Source organism: Dama dama, chromosome 4 (assembly GCF_033118175.1).
Source record: "Dama dama isolate Ldn47 chromosome 4, ASM3311817v1, whole genome shotgun sequence".
Lineage (NCBI taxonomy): Eukaryota > Metazoa > Chordata > Mammalia > Artiodactyla > Cervidae > Dama > Dama dama.
The window spans coordinates 40,240,789-40,261,505 of NC_083684.1; the positions used below are offsets into that span (position 1 = coordinate 40,240,789).

General features: G+C 47.4%; 2 protein-coding genes and 1 pseudogene across 3 annotated transcripts in view; all 3 read right to left on the bottom strand.

Annotated features, from left to right (window-relative positions):
* Window positions 1-9,309, bottom strand: part of ATP6V0D1 (ATPase H+ transporting V0 subunit d1) — a 37,521-nt gene extending 28,212 nt beyond the window's left edge. The window contains exon 1 of the mRNA XM_061138724.1: window positions 9,091-9,309. Coding sequence (XP_060994707.1) covers window positions 9,091-9,220 — 130 coding nt within the window. The 5' untranslated portion in view covers window positions 9,221-9,309. The remainder of the gene's footprint in view (window positions 1-9,090) is intronic.
* A 770-nt stretch (window positions 9,310-10,079) lies between these two features.
* On the bottom strand, window positions 10,080-20,056 carry AGRP (agouti related neuropeptide). 2 transcript variants are annotated; one of them, XM_061138739.1, is made up of 5 exons: window positions 17,597-20,056; window positions 10,947-11,014; window positions 10,700-10,836; window positions 10,450-10,541; window positions 10,080-10,262 (listed from the first exon to the last, which is right to left on the bottom strand). In XM_061138739.1, exons 3-5 carry the CDS (start codon window positions 10,827-10,829, stop codon window positions 10,080-10,082), a joined length of 405 nt encoding a protein of 134 aa, XP_060994722.1. In that variant the 5' UTR covers window positions 10,830-10,836; window positions 10,947-11,014; window positions 17,597-20,056. The 2 variants fall into 2 exon arrangements, with proteins under 2 accessions (XP_060994722.1, XP_060994723.1); XM_061138740.1 differs by lacking the exons at window positions 10,947-11,014; window positions 17,597-20,056 and having other exon boundaries at window positions 10,700-10,854.
* Window positions 14,743-15,114, bottom strand: LOC133050625 (small EDRK-rich factor 2-like; annotated as a pseudogene).
* Window positions 20,057-20,717: the final 661 nt, after the last annotated feature.

Here is a 20,717-nt window from a genome sequence, read left to right on the forward strand (position 1 = left end):
CTGCCCCAGTTCAGCCCCATTCTCTCACCTGGAGAGCTAGGATAGCGTATCCTCTAGCCTGGCTCCTCCTAAACCAAACTTCCAGAGCCCCATATCCCGTTTCTAATCGCATCACACCACCAACCCTCACCCCCTTCACAGTCCTCCCCTCCTCCATGTACTGAGGGATCAAGTCCAAGCTGGCTCATGGTAGCAAGACCTCCCTCCTGCCCACCCCTGGCCCCCATCCCTGCCCTGGGGCCTCGTCCTCTTGCAGCAGCAGTCAGCTGGAGAGGAACAGTCTAGTCCCCACCACGGATCCGTGCCAACTCATCAGTCATTGGGCATCGGGGGAAGGGGTCTCTTCACACAGCAACGCCACTGGCCAGGGCAGCGGGGAAAACACAGGCCATCAAACACTGAAGGGAAAACTTCAGGTGTGTGTGGGGCCCTCCCAGCTCAAGAGACTCGATCTAGCCGTGGCTTTGGTCCATGTGCTAACGCTCTCCATGTGTACACCCCTCCCCTGAGGGCCCCCCACTGGAGCTGCTCTCTCATGCTTGTGGTCATCGGGTTGCCAGAACTGTGTCCTCTCTCCCTCTGGATCACATCTGGCTCTAAGGAACTCTGGGCTGAGCTAAGTTTGTCTTGCTGTCTAAGCCATGGTCACCCAATTTCATCAAACCAATATATTCTCCTCTGACAAACAAAATGGAACATACAAAATGTTTCCAGGCAAGAAAATAAACAGAAACTCTTGAGCAAGACATTTCCCACACAATGACCCTGACCTAAGTGAAGGATCTCCCTCTTACTCTCTTTATTACAACTTTCATCCCTCCTCAGCCACATATCTTCCCAAGGCACCAGAGGCCTTCGATGAACCAGCCCGAGGCAACTATCCACCCTCAGCCCTGCGTACCCCTGACACGTGCTCTATTCTCTTCCTAGTTCCCAATTTCTCCTGATCTTCTATGCAGTTTGATGTTTCTGAAACTGCAAATGCCTTCTTCCCACGTCCATGACCTGGGTACTCTCTTGTGTGACAGTTTTACTGAGATATAGTTCATATGTCATACAATTTTCCCATTTAAAATGTACAATTCAATGGCTTTTAGTATATTCAGAGTTGCACAACCATCACAATTAATTTTACAACATTTTCATTGCCCCAAAAAGAAGCCCTGTAAGATGTTACTCCTCACATGCTCCCACTGTGCCAAAGTATGCCTCATGCCTACTGGACATTCAGTGCTATCTTTGTAAAAGTCTCTACTGAATTTGTTACAATATTGCTTCTGTTGTTTATGTTCTGTTGTTTATGGCCATGAGCCCTGTGGGATCTTAAGCTGCCCCAACAGGGATCAAACCTGCACCCCATGAGTTGGAAGGTGAAGTCTTAACAACTGGACTGCCAGGGAAGTCCCTCAATTCTGTTTTGATCTCCACCAGTCTGTCCATTAGATGTACGTGCCCCCCAAGCAAGGCCTGTGTGATATATTTTCATTACTCACTCAAGGTCCAGCATGGCACCCGTCTCCCAGAAGTGACGAGAAGGAATGACCATAGTGGGAGCAGCTGGCTTCCCTGACTGCTTACTTGGCACCAGGCCCTGTACTTACACGCCGCTAACACCTCACAGCGATTCTATTAATGCTCTCATTGTGCAGCTGGGGATAAACCACTTGCCCAGGGTCACAAAGCCAGTAAGAGGCTGAGCTGAGATTCATCAGTGAGCTGAGTTTATCTGTCAGCTCCGCTCTCTCCATCCACTGTCTCTGTCCATCCACTCTGTGCCTGGCCGTCTGTTTCCAGCCCCGCTCTTCTCTGTTCTCATCAAGGTCACCAACGACCTCTGAACAGCAAACCAAATGGAGAGCTGTCTGACTTTATTTCAATATCCAGGACACCTGTGTCAGTCACCACCCCCTTCTTTCTCTCCTACCCACCTCTCAGAGGATGCCTTTGGCCTTTCTGGCAGGACCATCTTTTGCCCCATTCTTGCTTAAAGGAAGCTCTTCCTGGGGGAGGGTCTCATCATCTAGGGTGCCTACTCTTCTACTCGATTCCCTCTTGGGGTCAGTGGCCACACTTCTACCCTGATTCCCCAAGCTCACACCTGAGCAGCAAAAATAGCCTCCACCTCTTCACCCAAATGGCTCACAAATCCCTCAATCCCATCTTCTTCCTCTTTCTCCAAACTGTTCCTTCCATATTCTCTGTCATTTCACCTGCCACCTACATAGGTGCCTAAGCCAGGGTGGAGACATCAGCCTTGACTCTTCATTCTTCCTCAGCCTCCTTATCCAACCCTCATATCCTATTAATTCCCTTCCCTATAAATTCCTCCACAATGCTCCCTGCCAACATCTGAAGACATCTTCTCTGCCCTGGGTTACTTCTAAGACCCTGCAGACTGTTCTTCCCACCTCCAGTGTGGCCCCAACGCCTTGGAAACACTTTTCAGACTGCAGGTACATTCCAGAGTACAAAGCAAGTAGCCTTACCCTCCCATCCCCTGTGTTCAGGACAAAGCCCTTCCTGCAGGTTTTGCAGTTCTTCAGAGTTAATCTCTTGAGACTTCCCTGGTGGCTAGTGGCTAAGACTTTACACTTCCACTGCAGGGGGTGTGGGTTTAGTCCCTTGCCAGGAAACTAAGATCCCACATGCCACAAGATACAGCCAAAAATTTTTAAAAAGCAGCAACAACAAAGATAAACTCTTTCCAGCCACATTCCTGGCCACATCACAATTAGTGCTGAATACCTAACTCTGCCACTAATAACTCATTAGTGCCACTCCTGGAGACACCATCTATGTTTGCATCTGCAGTTTGATGTGACTAGTGACTGGCCAAGACCAGCCTGGAGTCTCACTTTCCTCTTCCTATATTAAGACTGCCTCTTGTGAAATAATGTTGAAATGCAGAAGAAAATGCTGTAATAAACAGAAGGCAAGTGACTCAGGACAGAGAGGGATAAAGTGCTCTGGAAGACAATCAACAAATCAAGCATGTGAGCTCTTCGACCATGATCCCTGAGCATCTAATTCATTGGCTGAGGAAAACTATCCTTGGGACCACCAAACTCACATGGAAGCTGAGAAAATCACAGAGCTCCTCCTCCTGAATGTTAATATATTTCTTTACAACAGGAAGGAGATGTGCTGAATGGTCCAAGTGTCAGGGAGAGCCCCCATTCCAAATTAGGAACTCACATCTGGTACCCATCAGCTGAGTTACAGCTGCATAATCCAGCAAGTCACATGCTTTTTCAGTATTTTCCAAGTTTCTGAGTAAGAAGAGAGTTAATTCATTGCAAAATCCTGGAAATAATGACCAACTCAGCAATAATGAGAAACCCCTGGACTCAGATTATGGTCCCTAAATATCTTTTTTCCTATAAAAAGAACCAGGTTGCCTAAGAGAAATGATGACTCTAGGTCTGGATCAAAAAATGTACAAGATAACATTACAACATACTGTCATCTTAGCAGTAAGGAAGATTACAGGCTTATGTCAAAAAACTTATACAATAGGCAGCATAATTGTATCAGCTCCCATTGGCCAAAGGACAATTTGAGCATCCGTAAAGTTAAAAAACTGAAGCACAACAAATATATTAAAAGCCTAAGTGTGTTATGATACTAACCAAACAAAAAGAAGAGTAAACAAACCTCATCAGTCATCTTTGGAGGATGTTGGAAAACCAACTCATTATTTTGGAAGCTAGTAAATAAGGGAAAGAATCAAGTACTTATCTTGCCTCTCCGATACAGATGGTATTTCAGGGTAATCAAGTACTAGATTCAAAGTACTAGAGGGTTCAAAGTACTAGAACTTTCCAGCTTTAGAAGGAACTCTGCTAGCAATTGCAGAAGGAAACATAAAATTAAAATATCACCATTTTGCAACCCCTAATGAAATCACAGTTCTAGGCAATAAACATCAATGATTCCTTTGTCATAAAAAGGAGAAACAACTAAACAGAAACAACTCTCAATAGAAGCACGAACACTACCTATTAAATATTGCTTTTAACAAATAACCAGATTCTAATTAAGTTTCTTGATCTAACTACCAATTAACAAAGGACATGTTACAGCAGAAATAAAACAAACAAAACTGAGATGAAGGAAAATCTATAGAGAGGTGGGAGGGGGGTTCAGGATGGGGAACACATGTACACCCACGGCTGATTCATGTCAATGTGTGGCAAAAACGACTACAATACTGTAAAGTAACTAGCCGCCAATTACATTAATTAAAAAAAGGAAAATCTATAAATTAATAGATTTTATAATAAAATATTAAAAATCTATAATTGACCCAGCTCCTTCAACAAATAAAAGGAAAAGTGAGAGAGAAAACCTATATACTAAAAGACTTGTGATACCATCAATTGCTTGATTGATGGATCATAACTGGACTCCAAGTCAAACAAATTGTATTGAAAAATCATTTGAGACAATCAGACAAATTTAAACCCTAAATGGATATTTGATGACACCCAAAACTAATGTTTCTTTTAAAGGAGGAATAATAGGGTTGTGGTTATGTTAACAAAAAAAGTCATGATCTTTTTTAGAAACACCAAAATATTTATAGCTGAAATGATACACTGCCTGGGATTGACTTCAAAATAATTGGACTGGGGTGATAAATGCAGCTATTACCGACACAAGATTGATAAAGGTAACAAGAACTGAACAACTTGTAATTAGGTGTCTACTACTTACAGGTTCATTATACTATTCCCTCCAATGTATATATGTTTAATGATTTCCACAGTAAATGAAAGAGAATAATAAGCACTTTTTAAAAGGAAAGGGGAGATTTTGGATGGCACAGCCATAGCCTCATTCATACTTGTATTTCCAGCAGCCAGTCAAATTAATAGCAATGTTTTTAGGCTGAAGCCAAGGTCAAAGCTGAGGGTTCAAGCTCAGAACTATGTTAATACCTAGAACACCTACTTGGCTCTTTTATTTGGCCCAGAAGCTTGCACAGAGTAAGCCTTCAGGAAGTGTGTTTTTGAATGAACAAATGAAGACGCAAACATCAAAACAGTACTACACATATTCCTCACGATCTGAAATATGTTCACTTAGTCACATCCAACCACCTTGAATTCAGCCAGCCTCTGCAGGTGGTGCCCCAAGCCACCACTCTCTCTGCCCCCACATCCAGTGCTGAGGGGCCAGGGGCTTCCTCTCCTGGGCTCACCCCAATTTTAAAAAAAATTTTTATTTTATTCGTTGGCTGCAACAAGTCTTAGTTGAGGCATACAGGCTTCCATAGTTGTGCTGCGGGGGCTTAGCTGCTCCAAGGCACGTGGGATCTTAGTTCCCTGACCAGGGACTGAACCCATGTCCCCTGCACTGCAAGGCAGATTCTTAACCACTGGACTACCAGGGAAGTCCCTCACCCCAATTTTTTTAAACCAAGGGTCTGAATTCCCAGATTTGTGCTCTCATCCCCCAAACCCCACCAGCCAGGACTCCTTTTGGTCCCACTGATGGCCCAGCTATTTCTCCCCAACATGCTGGTCTCTCTGCCTGAAATGCTCCCGCCCGGCGCACCCCACCTCATCCCCACCCCAGCTCTTGCTCAGCTGGCTCCTCATGGTTCATACTTCAGCTGGAAAATCCTTTTCTCAGCAAGGCCTTAACCAGCCCTCTTTAAAGAGAGTTCACCTCTGATTCTCCATCCCTTCTCCACTGACCTTTTCACAAGCATCACCCTTAATATTCCTTTGCTTTGCCATAGCAGTAACAGCAGTTAACACACTGACTACTTACCATGTGCCAAGTGTTTTACAGGGATTATCTTTTTTTTTTTTTCCTAAACAGCTCTCTTTATTTATTTGGCCACACTGTGAGGCATGTGGAATCTTAGCTCCCCATCAGGGATCAAACCCATGCCCCCTGCATTGGGATGCAGAGTCTTAACCATTGGGCTGCCAGGGAAGTGCCTACAAGAATTATTTTGTTTAACCTTTACAATCGCTCCATCAGTAAATATATATGTATATATAATTTTATTTATTATTATTACCCTTTTGCAATTGATGAAACTCAGGACAAAGCAGTTACACTGCCACAGAGCCATGAAGTAATAAACCCACATTTGTAACCACTCTGCTACACTGATTGCTTGTCTTTTCCTGGCCCCTTTTAGTCTCCACCCTCAGACTACAAGGGAACAAGAGAACATTATTCACAAAGTATCTCAAACCCTACTACAGTGCCTGGCATAAAACAGGTGCTCCGTAAGTATATGTGGAATGGATGAAAGCATTCAAAGTAATACTGTGTTAAAAGGAAAAAAAAAAGTAACACTATGTGATTTCTCTTTCTCTATCTCTGACCCACCTCCTCTTCCCCGTAAGTCCCTAGGCACAGGACCCAGCTTCCAAAAGGTATTAAGCACATGCAGAAATACTTAAGAGCTGGGAAGAGCTTCTGTGACCACCCAGCTCCGTCCCTCAGTTCACCAAGAGGTAGGACTTTCTCCTACCTCTGAGAAGAGACAGGCAAGGTGGGCAGTGGAGGATGCATGGACTTCAGAGGTCCGAAGAGACTGAGTTCTAGCAAAAGAGGTCAGTAGCAGATGCTCTGATGAAGTGGAATGCAGGAAGGAGGGCTAGGGTGTGGTGGAGGGTCAAGAAGTACCTGCCCTACCTCGCAGAACAAACACCCACTCACCACCCAATGCCCCAAGCCTTCTGGAAACTGTCCCATTTCTAAACATATTCATTGGAAGCCTCCTCTCCTCAGGATACACCTACGGATCTCACCAGGGACCACAGACTTCCTTGGTCTCTCCTTCCCACCTTCCTCCCCACTCTTTCCCTTTTCCCTGGAGAAAAGGAGGCAAAAGCATTCAGCACCAAAGGGCTGGAGGCCAGGCCTCTGATGTGACCTTCAGAAGGCCTTCTTGTAGAGGACAAGAGGAGTTTCTGGGCACTTCTTCCTGCCTCTGGTTATCTCCAGCCCCTGAAATTCCTGAGCATATCCAGCAGAGTCCCAAGAATCTCAAACTCTATGTTAAGTGATTTCTAGGAAAGCAGCACAGATACCACAAGAGCTGGAACTGGATGGAGGGGGCCAAAATTCCAGCCTAGCATGGCCACAAAGGGGTTCTAAGATGGACTGGTACAGGGTCTGGGCCTTAAAGAGTAAGAATCACTGGGCTTCACCAGGATAAGAAAGAACAGAGGAAGTGGCTAACGCAAATAATACTGAAAGGAGCTAACATTATCTATCTCAGTGCTTGTTGCTGAGCTAAGTGTTTTAAACATAACAACTTGTTGTTATCTAAGGATTTGGTGAGAAAGGCACTGTTAATGTGTCAGATGAAGGATCCAAGGCCTAGAGGTGTTGAATAACTTGGCTAAATTAGGTGATTGAGTAACTGGTGGGGCTGGGATTCAGTCAGATTTGAAAGTCCAAAGTCCATCACAAAATGTGCACCAAAAGTCGGGAGTGGCTTACATGAGGGAAAGGAACATGTGTGAAAGAGTGAGGGAATCCCTGAACGTCACACTAAAGGACTGGACAGTGATCCACAAGGGGACCATGTGTGAGCAGTGCTGTAGGAAGAATGGCCTTATGTGTTTATGGAGGATGATAAAAGATCTTCTGGGAACTCTGTGCCCCCAGAAACTCTACACGGGTGGGGCAGGAGGGCAGCAGCAGGAGAGAGGAAAGCCTAAAAAAGAAACAAATTTACCAAATGCCAGTTGGTAATCTATGCTGTCCACACTCAGATTTAAGCAAACAAAGATGTTCCTCCAGTCCCAGTCAGTCCATAAAATTCCCATTAAATACCACTGTGTGCCAAACCCTGCCCTGTGCAGCCTCCCTGTTTCTCCTCTGTTTGCCACAGTGAGGACAATGAGGTTGCTGGCAAGTTCCTACAACCCAGCACAACCACTCTCATCAGGGAGGTGAAAGACATTTTTTGCACATTTACGTTAAAACCATAATGCCCACAATTGTATCTGAACTTCAGTAAGTTTTAAAATTTTAAAGGATTTATTTTCACATCACTGGCCTAGTTTGCAAGGTCCATAGTAACTGGTTTTGTTTTTTTTTTTAATTGAGCTCACTTTTAACCTCAGTAAATTTATGAGAAAATTTTCTCCTGAAGGTGAATCATCCGGCCATCTTCCCGCTCCAGCTACCAACCAGAAGGCTAGCAGTACCTCTGTTCAAGGCATATCACCTGGACGTCAAGGATGGGAACTCACAGCCCAGCCACTGTGCCCTTCACTACCACCTAGGGGGCAGGGGTGGGAAGCGAGAGGAAGAAGAGAAGGCTGGACTCAGGGAAGTCGCTACTTCAGTAAATCTGATGCTGTGCCTCAGGGAGTCAATCCCACTTTGGAGCTGTGCGTCCTGGGAAGGGAAACTCCGCTTCTCACCACTCCTGAGATAAGCAACCCTATCTCAACGCATCCTCATGGAGGGGGTGGGAATTATTGTCAGATACACGTGTATGAACTTCCAGACTTTCAGGGCTCTCCCAAACACTGCCTTCAGGAGACTGCTCAGCCAGTGGATCGGCGACGGAAGGAAACTCTAGCTAAGCTGGCCCAGCAATTCTCCCGAAAGGCTCACTCCGCAAGAAAACACAATGATCCCAAAGGCCTTGGTGTACGTGTTGGGAGGGAAAGCAGGGGACTTTTTTCCGATTAGCTTCCATAAGCGCTGCCAGGAGACAGATCTTTCGCTACGTCAGGGGAAAGAGACTTGTATGAGCACATCTCGCAGCAACTAACCACTCCCAAAAGGCCCTCTCTTCCAAACTACAAGTCGGGCAAAACGGGGGAAGAAGTGGCCCCAGCAGAGGCGAACCACTGCGGTTCTTAATTAAAGCTTCGTTTGCGTTTGGGCCTTCACTGAGCCGCAGCTTGAGGTACATTCCCTTCCGGCGCACCCATCAGCCCCCGGATTCCCAGCAGGCCTTTCAGGCCCAGATCCGGCTCCCCGACCTCTAAGGCCCTTCGAGCACCCCCAGATTTCCCTCCCAGACCTCAGAACCTTCAGGCCCGGCTCGATCTCCTTGCCTGCCTTTCGAGGCCCAGCAGCCCGGCCCCCGCGGCTCACCCTCGAGCGTCTCGCACTGCACCAGGTTGAGGTAGTCCGCCTGGCTGAGCACCCCAGCCTTCAGGCCGCGCACCAGTCCCTCCAAGTAGCCATTGTCCACGTTGAAGTAAAGCTCCGGGAAGAACGACATGGCTGCAGCGGGGCGGCTGGACCGGAGGGCCCGGACCGGCCGGCACGCAGCACAACTCTTAAGATCAGCTGACGCGGCGGCCGCAGCGGGCTGTCAAGTGCGTCAGGTGACGCGCAAGCGGCTCACGTGACCACGACGGGGCGGGGCTCCACTTCCGGACGGTTTCGGCGCGGGGGGGGGGGGGGGGCTGCCCTCTGGCGCCTGCGCGCTGAGGGGAGGCGGGGGCGGCCGTCCTGCTCCCTGGAGAGAGCGGGTGGGAATGTTCCAGGCCAGCCGCTTGGTGGCGCCCGTGAAGCGGGGATTCGATTGGGCCTTCACTCTAGATTTCCTGAGTCTGGTACACCCTGGTGCTGTGGCGGCCCCAGAAGTAAAGATGGGAATGGGCGGCCCTTCTTATGCTTGGAAATATTCCAAACTGTTGAGCCATCCTTCCCCTGAGAGGGACTGAGGTCGGGTGAGGGCCAGGCTTCGCTAGGGGTCACGCGTCGAGTTAGCCGCAAGCAGGCCCTGGCCTGAGGCTTGTTAGCATGCTGGGAGGTACAACCCCTCTGCCGCCCAGTGCCCCCTTCCCCGCATTTATCAGCAAAGATTCTCAAGAGCAGGAGCGCGTCCCTTCTCTGTTTCTCCCAGCGGCGCCTGGCGCTATAAGAGCTCGCATGTAAGTGACTCGCGATGGGATAACGCAGGCCCTGGAGTAAGGGGGGGGGGGGGGGGGGGTGTCGTGGCTTAGAGGAAGCTTCGCCCCTGCCGTGACCTCCCCCGCCTCCGATGACGGTCACGTTCGAAATAACGCCACAACCCTGGGATTGGTCCCATCCTTTTATTGGTGCCCCCCAGCCCCGACCCGGACGTCGACCAGCTAGGTGCGGCTGCAGGGGTTCGTGGTGGTACCCAGCTTGCGGCAGTAGCAGAAGGCGTTGAAGAAACGGCAGTAGCAAGTGGCGCATGGGTCGCAGCAGGGTACCTGGTGTCCCAGACAGGATTCGTGCAGCCTTACGCAGCGACGTGGGGAGCGTGGCTTGCGTCCTTCCGGATCTAGCACCTGCAGGGTTTTGGGAACATGGGCCTCCAAAGGCAGGTTCAGGGACCTGCCCTGATCAAGTTAGGAGAGGAGTGGAGCTTGGGGAGGGATGGTCTGCAGTGTTGCCCCAGGTGAGAGGGTCAAGTAGATAGAGGTTGACGCCCCCAATTTAAAGACTGTGGCCACACCCCTTGCCCTGAGCTGTTACCTCTGCTAAGGCCTTGGCCTCTGCCTCCTGCAGCAGCGCCTCTTCGGCCTGTTCCTCCGTTGTCCTCTTCAGCAATGGCTGCAGGCTTAGGCCTGAGACAGGTAATGTGAGGGCAGAAACCCCTTATGCACAAGACACCTGCCTCCCAGGTCTGGGATTGGGGAAGGGGAAAGAGACTAATACAAGGCAGAACAATTTGTGACCAGAGGGTGTCCAGGCCCCACCCAACCCCATCACTGCCCACACTGACCTTGGAGCTCTAGGAATAAGGCTTCGTCAGGCCTTCCGATGCCCTCCAGGGGAGCAGAGCCCATTTGGGCCCCCTGCATGGTGGGCATTGCCAGCAACAGGGCACAACTCAGCAGTACTGCGGTCAGCATGGCCTGGCTAAGTGGGAAAACCCACCACTTAGCCCCTCTTCATCCCTGGAGCACCCTCTAGGTGCCCTATCCCAGACCCCTAGAGAGTAGGAATCTCAGCCCAACCTGAGGACTTACCTCTGCTTGCTGGATCCTCGTCCCAGGAGTTGCTGACCATTCCGTGTCCCCGGCTTATATGGCAGGATCTAATGAAGGGCCCACACGTGACTACTTCCTGCAGCCAGGGTATGAGGGGCCCTCCCCAGAAGGTGGGAGAACAATTCAGGCCTCTCTCACTGGAACCAGGGCTCTACAAGAGGGGTGCCCATCTCCAATTTGGAGTGAGGGTTCCAGGAGCCCATCAAAATTTGGGAACAAGATAGGGTGCCCAGGGCCCCCAAATTTCTGCAGGGAAGGGACCTGGGGGATGGGTAGGCTGGAGTCATTAGCAGTAACAAGGCAGGCAGCCCTGAACGCTTAATTTAATTTGTGGCCCCGGAGATGGTCATTCAGACCCTACGCATGGCATGTTTCCTTTGCTTCCAGGAACTTGGGTCAAGGGCACTGAAAGGGGGGTGATGGGCCAGTAGCCAAAGCTGGGTGGGGTTGGGGTGCAGACCCAGACCCTAGGTTTTGGAGAGGAGTAAGGAGGGCAAAAGACCACTCAGCCAAAAGCAGGCCCTCTACCTCCCTCTCTGGATCTATCTCTGCTCCCCCTTCCTCCAGGCTTCTCCAAGATCCCATCCCTGCTCCTACCCCCCACACCATTTTCTGCCTGCGGTTCCTGGAAACCAAGGTGACCGAACAGACTGTTCCCTCCCCAGGTGGGCGAGCAGCTTCAAAGTAAAAAGCTTTCAGACCGCCTGCTTCATTAGTGCTAATAGCTGCTCCTTTCCGCCCTGTGTTGTCAGACTTTTGCCCACGCCTGGTCGCATCAGCACGAGGCGAGTGTGAGGACTGCTCTTTCATAGAGATGGTGGGACGCACAGGACTTCCTGCCCCAGCCTCCCCTCACCACCTCCTCCCCAAAGGGCACTTTATCACACGCTTGCCAGTTGGGGAAAGGGATGCAGGCTGAATCAGCTTTCAGGACTCAATGTACAACCTGAACTGACCAAAGACAGCAGGAGGATGAAGAGGCTGTTGGGACTTGCAGCCCAGGTTCACACGGACTATTCTGACCAGGCGAGGCCTGAGGAAGTCCTCGAAAGTGGTTGGAAACCATAGGTTATCATCTGGAGCTCAGTGGCTGTCTTCACTTGGGTATGTGGACACAGGGTATTGGTCTCAGGGACTGCCGAGGTCCCTGGTTAGGTCCGATGGGGAAGACAATCAAGAAAAACAACCATCAAAACATAGTGGAGGGACTTCCCTGGTGGTCCAGTGGTTACGACTCCATGCTCCCAGTGCAGGGGTCTTGGGTTTGATCCCTGGTCAGGGAACTAAGATACCACATGCCACACAGCATGAAAGTGAAAGTGAAGTGGCTCAGTCGTGTCCGACTCTTTCTCAGTCGTGTCCGACTCTTTGCTTCCCCATGGGCTGTAGCCTACCAGGTTCCTCCGTCCAGGGGATTTTCCAGGCAAGAGAACTGGAGTGGGTTGCCATTTCCTTCTCCAGGGGGTCTTCCCAACCCAGGGATCGAACCCGGGTCTCCCACATTCCGGGCAGACGGTTTACCATCTGAGCCCCCAGGGAAGCCATGCCACACAGCACGGTGCCCCCCCCAAAAAATACAAAAACAGAATGACCAGAGAAATATAAATATTGGATATTTAAAGATATTAAAGAATAATTGTTAACTTTTTTACTTGTGATGATGGTACTGTACTCATGATTTTTTAAAGCATTGTTCTTTTTTAAAGAAAAATAATGTATTTAATGATAAAATCATATGAAATATGAGGTTTGCTTCAAAATAATCTGAGGTGGGGGAATAGCAGGAGGTGATATAGATGAAACAAAATTGTTAGTGGAGTTGGTAATTGTTGAAGGTGGGTGATGAGTACATGGGCCTCATTATCCTGATACTACTACTTTTGTATATACTTGAAAATTTCCATAATAAACATTTGTTGATGCCCTTTCCCACCCCATCCTCCTCCTGCCCTCAGCTCAGTTTTACCCAGCCACGTTCCTAACACTGAATTGGCCCAAAGCATGATCTATGGGTTTCTTGTTACAGCTCTATATCTCTATTTATGTCTATGTGTATCTATGACTTGTGCATCAGCATTTAAAGTTAATATTCCATTGGCTTATCAAATTTTATAAGTTTTACAAGTAATCAGCCTTTGGCTTGATCTTTCAAATTTTGTTACAGTTAAGTTCCTGCCTTTCTATCATTTTCTATTTTCATGGTATTTGTTAATCCTTACATTTGTCTTCCTTCCTGACGAACAGCGTTGCCTACGCCTAGTAGTCTACAAAGGCTCCTTAGGAGCCCTTTCCATCTGCTGAATACAAACACTGCATGAGTGATTTTTCAGGTCTGGAACTGGCCTGATGTTCCCAAGACAAGGCTTTTTGGCAGAAGGAGCTTCAGAAATGTGTGACATGTCCCAGATGGAGGATTTGGGAGACCTGGGGAGATACAGAGACTACTTCATGAGGCTGGGGACAGACCCCAGGCATCGGGACCCTGGCTTCAAGGAGGAGGAAGGAGAGAATGTGAATGCTCTGTGCCAGATACCAAGTGTGGGGACAAAGAGGGTTGCTTGAACCCTGCGTGTCGCCTCTTTTTCCTCCAGCAATTTAGTCCTCACCCCAGGGGTGCTGTTCCTGCAATATCCTGCAGGGAGCAGCAGAGGATCCACTGGCACTCCCAATCTAGCTTTATCCTATACCCAGATCCCCAACTGGAACACTTCCCCCGTCCCCACCCCACCCCCAACCCCATGGCTCATCTGTAGGGCTTCCCTCCCTCTCTGTTTCTGTCTCCCTCCTTCTCTGTCTGTCTGTCTGTCTGTCTCTATGTGTATGTATATATGTATGTATGTGTGTATATATATATATATATATGTAATTTTTTGACTGAAGTATAGTTGATATAATGTGTTAGTTTCTGGAGTACAGCAAAGTGGGTCAGTTATACATACATATCTCCTTTTTCATATTCTTTTCCATTATGGTTCATTACAGGATATTGACTGTAATTCTCTATGCTATACAATAGGACCTTGTTGTTTATCCATTCTATATATAATAGTTTGTATTTACTAGTCCCAAACTCACAATCTAACCCCTCCTGCCCCCCCACTCAGCAACCACAAGTCTGTTCTCTGTGTCTGGGAGTCTGCTCCTATTTTGTAGATGAGTTCATTTGTGTCATATTTTAGATTCCACATTTAAGTGATGTTCATATGGTATTGGTTTTCTCTCTTTCTGATTACTTCATTTAGTGTGATAATCTCTAGGTCTATCCATGTAGCTGCAAATGGCATTATTTTGTTCTTTTTAACGACTGAGTAATATTCCATTGTGTATATATACTACATCTTTATCTCATTTTTCAGTGGACATTTAGCTTGTTTCCATGTCTTAGTTATTGGGAGTAGTACTGCTATTGATGTAGGCGTGCATGTATCTTTTTGAATTATAGTTTTGTCTGGATATATGCCCAGGAATGGGATTGCTGGATCATATAGCAACTGTATTTTTAGTTTTTTGAGGAACTTCCATACTGTTACCCATAATGGTTGTATCAGTTTACATTCCCACCAACAATGTAGGAAGATTCCCTTTTCTCTACCACCCTCTCCAGCATTTGCTATTTGTAGGCTTTTTTTTTTTTTAATTACAAAGCTACTTTTAATACTTTGGGGTGAGCCCCACAGGAATAAAAAACACTGGGAGGGGGTAACCCCCTCACCCCCAGGAGTGGCCCAGGGGGAGAGAGGTTACCTGAGGGGAAGGAAGCACAAAAGAGACCCGCTGCAGACTCAGGGCAGAGGGAGTGCCATCGGTGCTGGGACCCGTGAGCACTACAGGAGAAACCGCGAGCGTGGTGGGACTGGCTCCAGGCACACAGGCGAAGGGCAAGAGGGTTGGACACGAAGCCACAAAGCTACTTGGGTTCCTCCTTCTTCTCGTTTGCCTTTTTCTGCTTCTGCTGCATGATCTCCGAGTCCCTACGGGTAGAGATGATGGGGCACTCTGCTTGCGGGCAGCAGCAGAAAGCCCGTCATCTCGGCGCTTTCCCTTAACCGAGTCGCTCTGCTTTTTCATGTTCTTCTGGCGGGCGAGCTCGCGCTGGTTACCACGGGTCATGGCGACGGTAACGGCTCCGGCCTGCCTCCGTTGCGTCCCCTCGTTCAGTACAACGTTACAGGCCTATTTGCAGGCTTTTAAGATGACCATTCTGATCAATGTGAGGTGGTACCTCACTATAATTTTGATTTGCATTTCTCTTATAATAAGCAGCGTTGAGCATCTTTTCATGTGTGTATTGGCCATCTGTATGTCTTTGAAGAGATGTATATTTAGATATTCCAGGCTGGTGTCTCTTGAGCCCTCACCTGAGGGGCATCCCACTGTGATCAGGAGCCCCTAGGTGGGAGAGTCGTGTTTGTTGCACGAAAACCAGTGCTTGCCATTCTCCCATTCATTTGGGAACTGTTTGAGCGCATGCTTCAAAGCCAGCACTGTGCCAAGGCATCTAGACTTAAAGGCTAGGTCAGACACCGTGAGGACCTGAAGCTCCTGATTCTAGGGTCAACCAAACTTCATGGGTTTGCCTATTGCCATGAAAGTGTAGGCTGAGGTCAAGCCAGGGAGAGTGGGGCATGGTGCAGGGCCAGCTTTTGGATGGAACACCCTTTCCCCTGACTGTAAGAGGGCTCAGGCCCAGAGACACTCATTCCCCCTCAGACCTTGCTCTAACTCCCTCTTCCTCTCCCCACACAGGCCTCCCCTTCCATGCAGATGGTGGGGCCTTAATTGGAGGCCCGCAGAACAACTGAGCTGTGGATGGAGTGCTCAGATGAAACTTCTGAAAAGGTCCAAGGAAGACAGATAGGACCAGCCAATATGACTCGTAGCATGTGACTTGCAATTTGGACACATGGGCCCCTCCAAGGTGGCAAAGGGCATTCTCAACTCCAGCTTCAGCCCCTTCTGAAGACATCTGCAAACCCCAGTATCCAAATCTCCAGACACCCAGAGAGGTAACCAGTCCCTCTTCCTCCCTGCCAGGTCCTACTTTTCTGAGTACAATCTTCAGTCTCTGGAGATGTTGCAGGACCCTACCTTATGCCTCAGTAGAGGGTTATCCCTGCCCTCAGTATATCCAAAGCAGTACACCAGCCACCACACTCCCAAGAAATCCACCAAAGTGGTGGAGAGCTTGTTCCATTCCAAGTGATAAGAGGACCCCTGAGTACAGCAGAGTTTCTGGGGAGTGAAACTGAGTCCCCAGCAACCCTCCACAGAGGCATGGCACTATTGGACTAGGGAGGGGGCACTTGGGATGTCTCCTGAATTGTTTCTACTTCACCCCCGTAGAATGGAGCAACCTGACTCTGTAAGGATGTTTAGTGGCTCAGCTGCAGCCCTGGGAGCAAAGGTGATTGTGCAGCAGGAACCGCTGGACTGTCTGGAAATGATTCTCAACTTAGCAGCTACTCTTTCTGCTAAAGACCCAGGGATCCGCCTACCTGCTCACCTCTGCCACTCATTTCCTTGCAGGTAAGAACAGAGGCTACAGGAAATCTGGACATAGGCAAAAAGATGCAGCCTAGGGTAATGGGCACAGAGGTATGACGGTACCTGGCTTGACAGGTTCAAAGTGAGCCCAAGATCAGCTCAAGAAAGCAGAGACAGCTGAGTCCAGAGAACTGCTCCCAGAGTTCTCTGGACTCACTCCTTTCTGCAATTACCCCTCCTCATCCCCTCTGCCTTCAGCTACAAAGAAGGTCTAGGAGATGTAGGTATGGGAGCTGGGAGGGGATTGAGTCCTGTTGGGGAGCAGTCATCTGGGGGTGTTGGATGGAAGGGATAACCTTCCAGCTGAAACCAGACCTCCTGGGGCACATTTCACCCAGGCAGCAAGCCCTTGCCTGGTATGGGGGGAAGAGCTCATAGGGTGGCCCCCACCAGCAGCCCCACTGGTCACCACTTCCCAATTTTGCCTCTGTGGGCCCTGCATTAACTGTCTCCACAAAGCCCTGGGCAGGGGCCTCCTCCCAGCTCTGGCCAAAGGCAGGCATTGTGTCAGGACCTGTCATAGAGGCAAGTTTTCCTCCTGGCCTCATCCGTTTACCTGCTAAGGTTTACCTAATGTCCCGTAGCAAGACTCCCGTTCCGTGCACTCTCAGTGGGGCATGGAACTGCCCAGGCGGCACTAGTGGTAAAGAACCTGTCTGCCAATGCGGGAGACAGAGGAGACACAGATTTGATCCCTGGGCTGGGAAGATCCCCTGGAGAAGGGCATGGCAACCCACTCCGGTATTCTTGCCTGGAGAATCCCATGGACAGAGGAACCTGGCAGGCTACAGTCCTTGAGGTCACAAAGAATGGGACACGACTGAAGTGACTTAGCATGCACGGAGAACATGGAAGTAAACATTATCATCCCCGTTTTACAGATTAGAAAGCGTTAAGTGACTTAGCTTTGATTACTCAGCTAAAGAAGGGCTGGCCTGCTTTCCCTTCTTTCTCTCATGGCCCAGGGTATGTTTTAGAGCCAGAGAAAAGGCATGGTTATTCTGTGTGTGCACTCATGCCAGGGCAGGCTCAACCCTCAGGTGTCTCCCCACACACACCTCCTGCTTGTGGGAACTGTCACTCACCGATAGTGCTGCCAGGAGTGCAAAGACGAAAGCAAGCCAGCCTCTCCAGTGGGCTAGGTTGGCTGCCAGAGGTGCGCTGAGTGTCCTTTACTCTCCACCACATTTCTAAGGAACTCAGGGATCAAAGGAGAAATCACAAAAGAAACTAGAAATGTTTCAAATTGAATGATAATTAAAAACAGTGTGTCAAAACTTATGGGAATGGACTCCCCTGGCGATTCAGTGGCTAAGACTCCCTGCTCCCAAAGCAGGGGACCTGGGTTCCATCCCTGGTCAAAGAACTAGATCCCACATGCCGAAAATAAAGATCAAAGATCCTGCGTGCCACAACTAAGACCTGGCACAGCCAAATAAAGAAATACTTTTTAAAAATTTTCTAAACTTATGGGAAGCATCTAAAGCGACGCATATTTAAGTAGATTTACTAGAAAAGAAGACTGGTTGAAAATTAATTACATAAGCTTCTTTAAGTGGGGGAAAGATATTTTCAATAAACAGTGTGGGAGCAAGTAACTGTTTTACCTGTACCTTTACCTGCCTTCACAAAAATTAATTTGAGATAGACCATCAACATAATTGTGAAGGTAAAACAAATAAAGATTCTAGAAAAAACATAAAGTATCTTCATAACCTTGGAGTAGGCAAAGATTTCTTAAACAGGACAGAGTACTAACCATCAAAAGCTAATAAATTAGATTTCATAAAAACTAAGAACTTCTGGTCATTAATTAAAGATAATTAAGAAAGTAAAATGATAAAACACAAACTGGGAAAAGAACATTACAATGAATGCATAGACTCAAAATATGACTCAAAGAATCCCATAGTCATTAAAGAAAAAGGACTTGAACTGACCCTTCACAATAGAGAATTTCCAAATGGCCGAGAAGCATATGGAAAGGTGCTCAACATCACTAGAGAAATGTAATTCATAGAGAAATCTGAATTAAAACCACAATGAGATACTGCTATATACTGACTAGATTGGCTAAAATTTAAAACATTGACAGTACCAAGCATTGGTAAAGATATGAAATAACTAGAACTGGTAAGAGGTAAATAAGAAAACTGTCACATAGCACAGGGAATATAGGCAATATTTTATAATAACTTTAAATGGAGTCTAATCTATAAAAATATTGAATCACTACATTGTACACCTGAAATGAATACAACATTGTAAATCAACTATACTTTAATTTTTAAAAATCTACTATAAGCTACTCCCTACCTGTGGGAATATAGACTTCCTGAGACAAGTACTGATTTCTTGACAAATATGTTATTACTTACAAGTTGAGTTTTCTGACCATGGAGGTAGCTACTGGGAAGGCTGAGTGGGCCATGCATGGGTACTAATTCTCCTAGCCAGTATTGCTTGTCTATGTTAAATACTACTATATACATGTATATGTTTACAGGATACCAGTAGAATTCACTGTATGTACAACCTTTCTGTTAATGTAGTTTGGTTAGTGGTGATCTTAATAACCTAATTCAAAAGGAATCAGCATAATCACTGTTTTTTGTGTTTGTGTATGCACTTAGTGGTGTCCAACTCTTTGCGACCCCATGGACTGTAGCCCACCAGGCTGCTCTGTCCTTGGAACTTTGCAGGCAAGAGTACTGGAGCGGGTTGCCATGCCCTCCTCCAGGGGATCTTCCCTAACCAGGGGTTGAACCTGCCTCTCTCGTGTCTCCTGCATTGGCAGGCAGATTCTTTACCACTGAACCACCTGGGAAGCCCCAATATCACTGTTGGGCAACCATAACTCCCAACATCAAACTTTCTCAATTGTTCTATTTAAAAATCTCAGAGGGAGAGGATACTGAACATGCTTTTATTTAATCAGGATTGATGAAATTATACCTTTCAATTAAGCTAAATTGGTAGTTTAAAATTCTATATTAAATTTGTTAACCATAAACTATATTGTGAAATAGAGTCAATATTTTGTTTCATATTTAATGGCATTTGTTTGACATAATAGGATTTAATATTTGTAAGGTCTCATGTGAATTACTTTTCTGCCTGCATCATTTAGAAAAAAATTGTGAAAGCCACAATATCAGTAATTTCTTCTCTGTAAGGTTCAGTTCAGTTCAGTCTCTCAGTTGTGTCTGACTCTTTGTGACCCCATGGACTTGGAGCAAGCCAGGCATCCCTGTCCATCACCAACTCCCAAAGCCTACTCAAACTCATGTCCATCGAGTTGGTGATGCCATCCAACCATCTCATCTTCTGTCATTCCCTTCTCCTCCTGCCTTCAATTTTGCCCAGCATCAGGATCTTTTCCAAGGAGTCAGTTCTTCACATCAGGTGACCAAAGTATTGGAGCTTCAGCTTCTGCCTCAGTCCTTCCAATGAATATTCAGGACTGATTTCCTTTAGAGTGAACTGGTGGGATCTCCTTGCAGTCCAAAGGACTCTCAAGAGTCTCCTCCAACACCACAGTTCAAAAGCATCAGTTCTTTGGCGCTCACCTTTCTTTATAGTCCAGCTCTCACATCTATCCATGACCACTGGAAAAACCATAGCTTGACTAGATGGACCTTTGTTGGCAAAGTAATATCTCTGCTTTTAAATATGCTATCTAAGTTGGTCATAGCTTTTCTTCCAAGGAGCAAGTGTCTTTTAATTTCATGGCTGCAGTCACCATCTGCAGTGATTTTGGAGCCCCCCAAAATTTTCCTCTCACTTTATTTTTTTGGGCCCCAAAATCACTGCAGATGGTGATTGCAGCCATGAAATTAAAAGATGCTTACTCCTTGGAAGGAAAGTTATGACCAACCTAGATAGCATATTAAAAAGCAGAGGCATTACTTTGCCAACAAAGGTCCGTCTAGTCAAGGCTATGGTTTTTCCAGTGGTCATGTATGGATGTGAGAGTTGGACTGTGAAGAAAGCTGAGTGCTGAAAAACTGATGCTTTTGAACTGTGGTGTTGGAGGAGACTCTTGAGAGTCCGTTGGACTGCAAGGAGATCCAACCAGTCCATCCTAAAGGAGATCAGTCCTGGGTGTTCATTGGAAGGACTGACGCTGAAGCTGAAACTCCAGTACTTTGGCCAGCTCATGTGAAGAGTTGACTCATTTGAAAAGACCCTGATGCTGGGAGGGAT

Coding starts and splice junctions, on each gene's coding strand:
- AGRP (XM_061138739.1), bottom strand. CDS start 10,829: ATGCTGACCGCAGTACTGCTGAGTTGTGCCCTGTTGCTGGCAATGCCC. Junction 10,542..10,699: donor CTTATTCCTAGAGCTCCAAG/GTCAGTGTGGGC, acceptor TACCTGTCTCAG/GCCTAAGCCTGCAGCCATTG. Junction 10,263..10,449: donor AGGCCAAGGCCTTAGCAGAG/GTAACAGCTCAG, acceptor AAAACCCTGCAG/GTGCTAGATCCGGAAGGACG.